We start from the raw sequence: 12,520 nt of genomic DNA on the forward strand, positions 1-12,520 counted from the left end.
TGCATGTGACAACTGCAGCTCATCGGCATTTATGCTGCAGACAGACAGTCACCTCACTGTTAAAATTGTAGGCTACATAGATTTTGTTAAGATGAAATTTCATACAGATAACACACAGCAAGAAAGATTACCATTACAATACATGCAACATGTTCATAATTTTTTCCATACTGACCTCCCTTTGCATCTTACTGGCTCAGGCATGATGGTATAATCATGGCTCACTGTTTGCGTGTAGGAGTGAAGAGAGAAAGCACCCCCAATAATGAAGTCCCCATCCATTGAGAATGCAGGTAGATGAATGCTACCCTGCAACTTACATTTCACAGAAGAAGCTTCAGTACCAGCCCAAGCACCTGTAAAGCTACTCCTTTGATTCAGACTATCCAGAGACACACCCAAGGCAAAAACTGAGTTCAGCTGAAACAAACACAGAGCAGATACCAGACCAATTAAAAGAACTGAGACTGCCATCTCTCCCTGATGCCAGGTATGTGTGTAAGTGGTATTTATATAGGGTTTTAGAGAACGGGCTCTGCTCTACGCCTTCAAGAGGACATGATCTTACGCAGTGGTCTTTGATTAAAAGTCTGAAAGGTCATTCATTACTCTAAACAGGAGAGTATATTACAAATAGCCTTGACAGATACTATGAGTTTAGCTGGATTCATTTAGCTAAAAAAACAAAACAAAACAAAACGTTGTCCCCGATAAGGCTTGGAGATATCCTAAAGTTATCTTATCATTCAGTATTTCTTCATTTGATGTTTAATACATTTAGCTCAGTTTATGTGTTGAGAGTTCTAAGTTGGCATGTTTGCAGTCATGTAACTGTACAATATTTCCACACAGAGTCTTTGGCAAATTAATGCTGGAAATTTACTAAGAAATATTAAAAGAAGCTATAATTGTAAAGTCTCACTCTGCTACTACCACCTAGTGGACAACATGATTAAATAAAATATGAGCAATTCATCTTTTACTGTCAACTGAAGACATTTGAAATATAGCCTAATCACAAAAACACATCTTAAAATACTAACAACTTAAAAAAAGAGGCTAATACTAATATATACACCAAAAATGAAAAACATAACCATGACTGTTTCTATTATATTCTCTGCTGTTTTTCCTCTTCTGGTTAAAAAGACCTTTTCTCTTCAGTGTCAGCCAGTACTTGCTCAGATAGAATTGCTCTTACTTTATCTGGAATCACAATCACAATTTAAGGTGCTCTGATCAGCGTTGTTGTTGCTATACAAAAAAAGTAAAGTAAAAACATGGAAGCAAACATCAGCAAGAATGGGTGACTGAACTGGAGATTTAGGTTCCACGGGCATGTATAATGGCCAGTACTCCTTAGATTTCTCTGAGTGGTCACTGACTTCGGAGCCAGCTGTACAGAATAAGCTTAACATACAATCAACAAGATACATGTCTACGCATGAGTCTTGGTCTCCATTGTGTTAACAGTACTAAAAATAAAACGGTAGACAAGTAAGTAAAGAAACTTGATTCATTTACATTGCCAATTTTCTTCTAAATAATAGTAATAAGTAATAAATAGTAGTAATAAACAATAAACTGGAAAAATATATACAATCAAGAGCGATATATAGAAAACAAGAGAAAGGTATGCATTGGAGAACACAGTGCTTTGAAGTAGTACAGGACTTGGTCTGAGTATAGAGACCATGTGTGAGTGGTCTGAGTGATGAGGGTTACTCAGACCATGGCCCAGATTGGTGAGGTGAGTCGACATCGGTCGGGTGTGGAGAGATAGTGTTTGTTGATGTCCAAATGGCCCAGGGGAAAAAGCTGTTTGTGAGCCTGAAGGTGTGAGACATGATTAACCCCTGCGCCAGCCAGAGGGCAGCAGGTCAAACAGGTGGTTGGCAGGGTGCAAGAGACCTTGAGACACTATCCACTCGACACACTTCATGCCTACAGATGTGAGGGCTGTATGTTCGTAGTCATTGAGGCTGTCTATATCAGTCTTTTTGGGGAATGGTGGTGGCCTTCATACAGCTGGGAATGGTGGCATGAGTGAGGGAGAGGTTGAACAGCTTTGTGAGTATCCCTGCCAGTTGTTCCGCACAGGCTTTGACCACAGCCCTTGGGATGCCATCAAGGCCATTAGTTATTCTGGCATTCACCGGGCTCAGATGATGATGGATTGGATTTATATAGCGCTTTTCAAGGCACCCAAAGCGCTTTACAATGCCACTATTCATTCACTCTCGCATTCACACACTGGTGGAGGCAAGCTACAGTTGTAGCCACAGCTGCCCTGGGGCAGACTGACAGAAGCGAGGCTGCCATATCGCGCCATCGGCCCTTCTGGCCAACACCAGTAGGCGGTAGGGTAAAGTGTCTTGCCCAAGGACACAACAACCAGGACAGAGAGCCCGGGGATCAAACCGGCGACCTTCCGGTTACAGATACGCTTCCCAACCCCCTGAGCCACGGTCGCCCCATCAGAGTGCTTCTGACTTCATGTTCCTGGAGGGAGAGAGGGGTCTGCTGGTTGAAAGGGAAGTGGGGAGCAGGGTCTAGGGGAGAGGGGTTACCTCATACCCAGCAATGAAGATGTTGAGCTCCTCTATGAGTTTCAGGCAGCTGACGAGGCTTGGGAGGCTTGGGTGCCTTTTCACACCCGACTTGGGCTGTTCTCTGTGAAGAAACCATTCTACCTTTTTCCGGCATGTATTTATTCTTGCTCTAATACTATGTATATTTTTATGCCATGCACAGTTGGTGGGACACACCTACAATTTTATTTTACATGTACAATGACAATAATATGCAATTCTATTGTTTTCTGTATTTAGTTCTTTGTTCAATACAATACACATTAATGTTATTTGATTAAAGTAATGATTGCAAAGCATAGTCTCAAGCCAAAAAAAAAAAAAAGAACTCTACGCTTTATGAACCTCCAGATGGGCTATAATTGCCAATCTGTTCTTCTATTATTATTATTTTTTTAATTTAAGAGAAAAATCTGTTTTAGTACACCTGGCTTGATGTTTTAATTGTTCCATTTACTTTATAATGTTTTTTAATTTTTGTTTTTTGTTTCTTTTATGTTCTTGCTGGTATTTCACCATGATTACCAGCTGCATATTTGAAGGAAATTAATGAAACTGAAATATTGTTACCAACTGCTGTTAATTAAATCCTATAATTTGGGATTTTGTTCCTGTTCATAATGAATGAAAATGTTGCTTCGGCAACTTTTCAGAACAACAGTTTTTGAACAACAGTTGAAAACTTTTATAACTAGACTTTTTGAAATGTACTTTTTAAATTAATGTTTTCTCTGAGTGAGCAAATTGTAATTGTGGGGTTTGTGAATGTGGACCATTGTCGCAGCAGACATTATGTTGTATTCCTTGACATCATTACTAAACAGTTTTTTTTTTTTTTTGGCACAGCAGGTGTATTTTTCTGCTTGGGAGATGACAGTGATGCTGTGTCCTTGCTTAAGAACATTTAAGTGTCTACATGTCAACGTAGCATCCGCATTAATAATAAGACTCAGTGTTTCTTAGTGCTTCCCACTGCATCATAACTAAATGATTAAATTGGTGCGAGATATGTGTATAGATGACAGAGCTCACTCAGTTCACTTTAAACTTAAATTTGCAGTCTTGGACCTCATGTTTGATTCAAATGGAAATGTTAGATTCCATTGTACGAAACAACTGAAAAATAAATCAGAATTATATTGTTATTGTGTTATTGTGAAATGTGACTTTACATTTATTTCAATATTCACTATTACTACCCCTACTCTGATTACTCTGAATTACGTATTCATAAGATAGACGAACTGGCCCTGATGAGAAGCATGAACAGAGACTTTGCCTCCTCCTGTGTCTTATGTTTTACGGAGTCGTGGCTCTGTGAGGACATCCCGGACTGCGCGCTCAAGCTGGAGGGCTTTCATCTGCTGCGCGCGGACCGGCGGGCCGCTCTCTCCGGTAAAACCAAAGGTGGAGGTGTCTGCTTCTACATCAATAGTGGCTGGTGCACAGATGTAACAGTGATTGCTCAGCACTGCTCTCCCTCTCTGGAATATCTTTTTATTCACTGCAAACCGTTTTATTCTCCGCGGGAGTTTGCTTCATTCATCCTGGCCGCTGTTTACATCCCGCCAGACGCGGATGCGCAAGCAGCTCAGTGCGCACTCGCGGAGCAGATACTCCACACGGAGCGGACATTCCCGGACTCTCTCATCATTGCTCTTGGGGACTTTAACAAAGCCAATCTGAGCCATGAGCTTCCGAAATACAAGCAGTATATTAAATGCCCGACCAGAGAGGAGAGGACATTGGACCACTGTTACAGCACGATCAGCGGGGCCTATCGCGCGGTGCCGCGCGCTTCACTCGGACTTTCTGACCACGTCATGATCCACCTAATCCCCGCGTACAGACAGAGGCTGAAACTCTCCAAACCTGTCGTGAGGACTAAAAAACTGTGGAGCAACGAGGCTGCGGAGGAGCTTCGCACGTGTTTAGAGACCACAGACTGGGACACATTGAAGGCTGCTTCTAACAGCTTGGACGAGTTTACGGACACTGTCTCCTCCTATATCCACTTCTGTGAGGACAGCATTGTGCCATCACGCACCAGGGTGAGTTATAACAATGACAAACCCTGGTTTACTCCTAAACTCAAAAAGCTGTGGCTGGGAAAGAGTAAGGCGTTCAGAAGCGGAGACAGGGACTGCTACAGAGAGGCCAAGTACAGGTTCACTAAAGAAGTGGACATTGCCAAACATCAGCACTCTGAGAAGATGCAGCAGCAGATCTCAGAGAATGACTCGGCCTCTGTGTGGAAAGGTTTTAGGAATATCACCAACTACAAGCCTAAAACCCCCCACTCCACTGATGACTTGCTCTTGGCCAACACCCTCAACGACTTCTACTGCCGTTTTGACGAGCCATCAGGCAGCCTTCACACCTCCAACGGCCCCAACAATAGAGACACTTTGGACACTCATTCCCCCACCTCTCCCCCCTCCATAGAGCCATCACCACCTTCAAACTGTTCACCTGCAACACCCGCCCCCTCACCCCACACAAAAGAGGATTTCACACCACCTCCTCCGACCACAACTCTTCATATTCATGAAGCAGATGTGAGGAAGCAGTTTAGGAGTCTGAATGCTCGGAAAGCTCCCGGCCCAGACGGTGTGTCTCCTGCCACCCTCAGACACTGTGCAAACGAGCTGGCCCCAGTGTTTTCTGGCATCTTCAACTCCTCACTGCAGGCATGTCATGTGCCTGCCTGCTTCAAGTCCTCTACCATAATCCCTGTCCCCAAGAAACCTAGGATCACTGGACTAAATGACTACAGACCCGTGGCTCTGACATCTGTGGTCATGAAGTCATTTGAGCGCCTAGTTCTCTCCCATTTCAAGACCCTCACGGCCCCCCTCCTGGACCCCCTGCAGTTTGCATATAGAGCCAACAGGTCTGTAGACGACGCCATCAACATGGCCCTACACTTCATCCTGCAGCATCTGGACTCCCCAGGAACCTACGCCAGGATCCTGTTTGTGGACTTCAGCTCTGCCTTCAACACCATCCTTCCAGACCATCTCCGAGACAAGCTTTCCCAGATGAATGTGCCTGATCCCATCTGCCGGTGGATCACTGACTTCCTGACGGACAGGAAGCAGCATGTGAGGCTGGGAAAGGCTGGGAAAGAATGTCTCGGACTCCCGGACCATCAGCACCGGCTCCCCTCAGGGCTGTGTTCTTTCTCCTCTGCTCTTCTCCCTGTACACCAACTGCTGCACCTCCACCCACCAGTCTGTCAAGCTAATCAAGTTCGCAGATGACACCACCGTCATTGGGCTCATCTCGGACGGGGACGAGTCTGCCTACAGGAGGGAGGTTGAACGTCTGGTGTCTTGGTGCAGCCACAACAATCTGGTGCTGAATGCCCAGAAGACAGTGGAGATTATTGTGGACTTCAGGAAGCACACAGCCCCACTCCCCCCCATCATCCTGACTGACACCCCCATCACCTCTGTGGACTCATTCCGCTTCCTGGGTACCACCATCACCCAGGACCTGAAGTGGGAGCCCACCATCACCTCCGTCATCAAGAAAGCCCAGCAGAGGATGTACTTCCTGAGGCAGCTGAAGAAATTCAACCTGCCAACACAGACGATGATGCAATTCTACACTGCAATCATCGAGTCCATCCTCACCTCCTCCATCACCGTGTGGTACGCTGGAGCCACTATCAGGGACAAACAGAGACTGCAGCGTGTTGTGCGCTCTGCTGAGAAGGTGATTGGCTGCAGACTCCTATCTTTGCAGGACCTGTACACCTCCAGGACACTGCGGCGGGCAGCCCGGATCTCAGCTGACCCTTCTCACCCTGGACACAGTCTGTTTGACCTGCTCCCCTCAGGCAGGAGGCTCCGGTCCATTCGCACCAGAACCTCTCGCCATAAGAACAGTTTCTTCCCCTCTGCTGTTGGACACATGAACAATAACCACATGACTGTCCCCGCCACTAACACATGACCCTACGCTGTGTCACTGCATCATTTCATGTTTGGCACTGATCACCACCTGCACTCATGTATATATCTTTCTACGTAGCACTCATAATTCTTATTCTCATGTATATATCTCATGTATATCTCATGCACATATCTTTCTTTCTACATAGCACTTTAATTCTTATTGTTTGCACTGAAGCACCGCAGCAATTTCCTAATGTTGTAAACCTCAACATCTGGCAATAAACCCATTCTGATTCTGATTCTGATAAATTGACACATACAAACAATAATTTAAAAAATGTATAATAACTTCACAGAAAAAGTTTTCTAAATAACAAAGAAGAAGAACTCGGTTATGTGCTTTGAAGGTGTGGAATTCCTCTTTTTTAGTTTTATTGTGAGGTAAACAAGACAAACAGGTCCAGTAAGGACAGGTGAACAGACAAAAAAGACAAGCAAGTTGTGCAAAAACATTATTAAGGTGAGTCCAGTATCTGTTTACTATGTACAGTCCAGTTTGTGTGTTGGTTGAAATGGTAAATGAAATAATTTAATGTAGTAATGCAAACTACATAAACTATATAAAGAAATAAAAATGCTCTCAAATGCAATAATGCCCATAATGATAATAATAACGATAACAATAATAACAACAATAATAATGATAATAATATGAAATAACAGTTATAGTAGTGTCATTACAAAGTATAGGTAGCAAAAATAAATGAAAAAATAAATCAATCATTATGTAAATACAGAGATAAGAGATTTTATTAAATTATGACTTTCCTTTTAACCACTTGAAACGGTTGGGTCTAGAGCAAGTCACCAAAAGTGCTGAGGGTGCAGTGCAGATGCCCAGTTCACTCCCCAATCACCCACCAACACAGAGAGACTCATTTAAACCAAATCGGTCAGCACTGACATGATATAATATAATAATAATATGGATAGCAGTAATAATAGCAAACAATAATGAAAGTATTGATGATGAATACCATGTGAGAGACCCTGTTAAGAGAAAATACCAGAAGTTTGTATGTCTGTGTAGGTGCATATGTGTAGTCAGGCAGTTGTCTATTATGTGTAGCCAGTATCCAGAAATTGATTTACAATTATATGCAATTTTGACTTTGAATTGTAACATTAACAATTTCTAAACCACTAAATTATGATTAATTTTTGCTCAGTACATGTTTCTTGGTGTTCTTCTCAGGCTTAAACAATATGATAAAACATTTTGGAGCAAATATACACATTATTAGTCCAAAGCTGGAGGCCAGAATGGCAAAAATCTCCACAACCACAGTGAACTTTCCAGGAGAGCTGACATATGCTGGGATAAAGGTGATCCACACTGCACAAAATATCAGCATGCTGAAGGTGATAAGCTTGGCTTCATTGAAATTATCAGGTAACTTGCGGGCTAAGACAGCTAAAACAAAGCAAAAGGAAGCAAGTAGGCCAATGTAACCAAGCACAGCCCAGAAGCCAACAGCAGAGCCTAATGCACATTCCAGGATGATTTTCTCCTTGTATGCGGTTAGATTTTTTATTGGGAATGGAGGGCTAAGTACCAACCAAATAGTACATATTAAAACTTGAATAAAGGTGAAAGACATAACAGTCATTCTTTGTTGTGGAGGACCAAACCATTTCATCACATTACTACCTGGAAGTCTGGCTTTAAAAGCCATTAAAACCACTATAGTTTTCCCAAGTACACAGGAGATACAGAGTACAAAGGTTATGCCAAATGCAGTGTGGCGCAGCATGCAGGACCACTCAGATGGTGCTCCAATGAAAGTTATTGAACATAAGAAACACAGAGTCAGTGAGATGAGCAGCAGGAAGCTCAGCTCAGAGTTGTTGGCTCGGACAATTGGAGATGTCCTGTGACGTAAGAATATAGCAGTTGTGATAATAGTCAGACAAGCACCAAGAACTGAGAATGTAGCCAGGATGATTCCTAGGATGTCTTGAAAAGAAAGAAACTCTATGGGTTTAGGAATACAAGTGTCTCTCTTTGCATTAGGCTGGAATTCCATGTGGCAGGGTAAACAATCAGCAGAATCTGAATGGGAGAAAAAAAGGAGTTAAGGTGCTTCTTGTAATTTTGGCTTTATAGATTACAAATTTATTCTTGTAATGTATTCGATGTTGCAGATTTGCATCATAAAAACATTTTACATGCACAGACAAGCATTTTACTTTACCTGTAGTATTACTAATCTCTCCCTCAGGACATGCGGTACAGTCATAGCAGCAAATGGGTTTTCCTTTTTGCAGCACTTTACGAGTTCCTGGAGGACAACTCCCACTGCACACTGACACTGGCACCTGTGTAATATAAAAAGGCAGCGTAACATATGTAAATGTTTGCTATAAAACTGAAAAGATTACATTAATTTGACTTTTTACTTTCGTGCTGCCCTCCATCCAGATGATGTTTTTGTTAATCTGGAACTCCTGGCCCTCTGGCAGTGATGCATCATACAGCCCTACAGTCACTATGTCAGTTATGCCAGCCATAGTTTTCTGCCAGTTAACCAACTCATAAATAGCCACAGGATCCCCATTAGTATCGAATGACACATCATATCCATTTCGGGAAAAATTTACTTTCTTCAGCTCAGTTAGAATCTGTAAGGATGAATTGAGACATAAAGGGAGTGGAAAGAAAAAACAAAACAATATTTGAACAACTAAAAGTAATGTTTCACTTAACGTTTCTTAGAGACAGTGAAACATGTTGGCAATGACTGATTCGTTTTTACTGACCTGCTTGGACTGTAATTTGGTTAGTTTGTCACACTGAGCTGTGACATTTCTTCCCTGACATAATGCATTATGAATGGCATGTGCAATTGCATACACAGCCTTGTACACCATGTTACTAATTCTAAGCTGAGATGTATCAGTGTACGGGGTTTGGAGAGTCTTTATATCTTCAGTTCCATTACATACTTTCTTTCCTGCAGAATTACCTAAAAATAAAAAAGGCACCAAAATGACAGACAATTGAATTCATCCATTTAACATCATATCTTTTGAACATATCACTCAACAAACAAAGAGTCACGTTTGAGAAAAGGGGCCACAGTAATAGTGTTGGCTGACTGCCTAAACTTGACCTAAAGGTTAAACATATAGATTATGATTTGTTGCAGTAACGGACCTTTTTGATTATGTTGAATTTGAAATTGCTTAAATTACAAAAAAGAACATGTCTGGCCTTTTTAAGACCAGACATTTTACAAGAAACTCTAACAACCAAGAAAAACAAAAAACGAAAAATGTTTCTCACTTTCTTTTATTGTGCAGTTGAAGGAATCCTCCCAGAACTCAGTAAGCAATGGTGATACAGCCACTTGAGCAAAAGAGAGATTCAACAGGAAGTTTCTGAAACCTGGGATTACAGATTTCTGAATTCCAAATCCAATGGTCCCAGCGAGAAAACTGTACTTCCTTAATCCCGGGTTGGTCACCCATGACTCACTGCCTATCCATTGTCGAGGTGGGAAAGGCTCACGTGATAACTCCTCAAACAGGATCTTCATGTCTCCTGAAGATGCAAATGCCACAACAACTACAGCCTTTGACCTTTAGAGACAAAATAATTTTTTTGACTGTCTCATAACATCATGAAAGATTACATTAAATAAATGAAACTAAATTCCCACATCATATAGAAACCTGCGGATAACATCTGCTACTTTCTGAATCCTGCTATGTGGGTGGGTCCGATAGAAAGATACAGAGTATTCCACACAGATCCCCTCTCTCTGTGCTGCTTCTAGAAAAGATGCTATGCCGTTATTTCCATAATCCGAATCTGACCGAACAGCACCTATCCAAGTCCAGTCAAAGTGTTTTATCAACTTGGCTAGAGCAGCAGCTTGAAACTGGTCACTGGGGATTGTTCTGAAAAAACTTGGGTACTGCTGCTTGTTAGACAAGCATGTACATGTGGCAGAGGGGCTCACCTAAAACAAAAGAAGACAAGGTAATCCTATAAGAACTGCAGATGTGCATGCATATTTTAAACACCTAGTTTGAAAAAAAAAATTAAAGTATTTACTTGAGGAATGTTAAAGGGACTGATGATCCGTGACATGCTGATGGATGGCGTAGACCCAGACTCACCAACAACAGCCATCACCATACCTGACTGGGAGCAGTTTTTGCCAGTGTGAAACACAAGGTCCAAGCTATTCAAAAACTGAAATGCCAAATGCACTGTCATGGAAACTGATGCACATGAGTCATAGATCTGATACCCAAGCCTGATTCCGGGCAGCAGCTCTGTATTGTTGTTAATCTCTTCTATGGCAAAGACCATTGCATGTGACAACTGCAGCTCATCGGCATTTATGCTGCAGACAGACAGTCACCTCACTGTTAAAATTGTAGGCTACATAGATTTTGTTAAGATGAAATTTCATACAGATAACACACAGCAAGAAAGATTACCATTACAATACATGCAACATGTTCATAATTTTTTCCATACTGACCTCCCTTTGCATCTTACTGGCTCAGGCATGATGGTATAATCATGGCTCACTGTTTGCGTGTAGGAGTGAAGAGAGAAAGCACCCCCAATAATGAAGTCCCCATCCATTGAGAATGCAGGTAGATGAATGCTACCCTGCAACTTACATTTCACAGAAGAAGCTTCAGTACCAGCCCAAGCACCTGTAAAGCTACTCCTTTGATTCAGACTATCCAGAGACACACCCAAGGCAAAAACTGAGTTCAGCTGAAACAAACACAGAGCAGATACCAGACCAATTAAAAGAACTGAGACTGCCATCTCTCCCTGATGCCAGGTATGTGTGTAAGTGGAATTTATATAGGGTTTTAGAGAAAGGGCTCTGCTCTACGCCTTCAAGAGGACATGATCTTACGCAGTGGTCTTTGATTAAAAGTCTGAAAGGTCATTCATTACTCTAAACAGGAGTGTATATTACAAATAGCCTTGACAGATACTATGAGTTTAGCTGGATTCATTTAGCTAAAAAAACAAAACAAAACAAAACAAAACTTTGTCCCCGATAAGGCTTGGAGATATCCTAAAGTTATCTTATCATTCAGTATTTCTTCATTTGATGTTTAATACATTTAGCTCAGTTTATGTGTTGAGAGTTCTAAGTTGGCATGTTTGCAGTCATGTAACTGTACAATATTTCCACACAGAGTCTTTGGCAAATTAATGCTGGAAATTTACTAAGAAATATTAAAAGAAGCTATAATTGTAAAGTCTCACTCTGCTACTACCACCTAGTGGACAACACGATTAAATAAAATATGAGCAATTCATCTTTTACTGTCAACTGAAGACATTTGAATTATAGCCTAATCACAAAAACACATCTTAAAATACTAACAACTTAAAAAAAGAGGCTAATACTAATATATACACCAAAAATGAAAAACATAACCATGACTGTTTCTATTATATTCTCTGCTGTTTTTCCTCTTCTGGTTAAAAAGACCTTTTCTCTTCAGTGTCAGCCAGTACTTGCTCAGATAGAATTGCTCTTACTTTATCTGGAATCACAATCACAATTTAAGGTGCTCTGATCAGCGTTGTTGTTGCTATACAAAAAAAGTAAAGTAAAAACATGGAAGCAAACATCAGCAAGAATGGGTGACTGAACTGGAGATTTAGGTTCCACGGGCATGTATAATGGCCAGTACTCCTTAGATTTCTCTGAGTGGTCACTGACTTCAGAGCCAGCTGTACAGAATAAGCCTAACATACAATCAACAAGATACATGTCTACGCGTGAGTCTTGGTCTCCATAGTGTTAACAGTACTAAAGATAAAACTGTAGACAAGTAAGTAAAGAAACTTGATTTATTTACATTGCCAATTTTCTTCTATGTTTTTATAAGCAGTAGTTTTTCTGTGAAAAAGAATAGAATAAAATAGAATGGAACAGCACTTTGTGTCACTGTACATATACACAGCGAAATTATGGA

The 12,520-nt window shown here is 41.4% G+C and overlaps 1 protein-coding gene across 1 annotated transcript; it reads right to left on the reverse strand.

Moving 5' to 3' along the window:
- Positions 1 to 7,707: 7,707 nt before the first annotated feature.
- Positions 7,708 to 10,874, reverse strand: LOC146654260 (extracellular calcium-sensing receptor-like). Its single transcript, XM_085379682.1, has 7 exons — positions 10,614 to 10,874; positions 10,229 to 10,518; positions 9,840 to 10,135; positions 9,314 to 9,519; positions 8,954 to 9,175; positions 8,749 to 8,872; positions 7,708 to 8,606 (listed from the first exon to the last, which is right to left on the reverse strand). Exons 1-7 carry the CDS (start codon positions 10,872 to 10,874, stop codon positions 7,708 to 7,710), a joined length of 2,298 nt encoding a protein of 765 aa, XP_085235808.1.
- Between the last annotated feature and the right edge of the window lie 1,646 nt (positions 10,875 to 12,520).

The sequence above is a fragment of the Rhamphochromis longiceps genome, linkage group LG14 (assembly GCF_057381845.1).
Source record: "Rhamphochromis longiceps isolate RC_006_pf linkage group LG14, R_longiceps_female_GT1.1, whole genome shotgun sequence".
Lineage (NCBI taxonomy): Eukaryota > Metazoa > Chordata > Actinopteri > Cichliformes > Cichlidae > Rhamphochromis > Rhamphochromis longiceps.

Excerpts from the sequence above, each read along its gene's own strand:
- LOC146654260 (XM_085379682.1), bottom strand. The coding sequence starts at position 10,874 with ATGGTCTTTGCCATAGAAGAGATTAACAACAATACAGAGCTGCTGCCC. Across the intron at positions 10,136-10,228 it reads GTAGCAGATGTTATCCGCAG|GTCAAAGGCTGTAGTTGTTG; the intron begins GTTTCTATATGA and ends TTGTCTCTAAAG. Across the intron at positions 9,176-9,313 it reads CCAAATTACAGTCCAAGCAG|ATTCTAACTGAGCTGAAGAA; the intron begins GTCAGTAAAAAC and ends TCATCCTTACAG.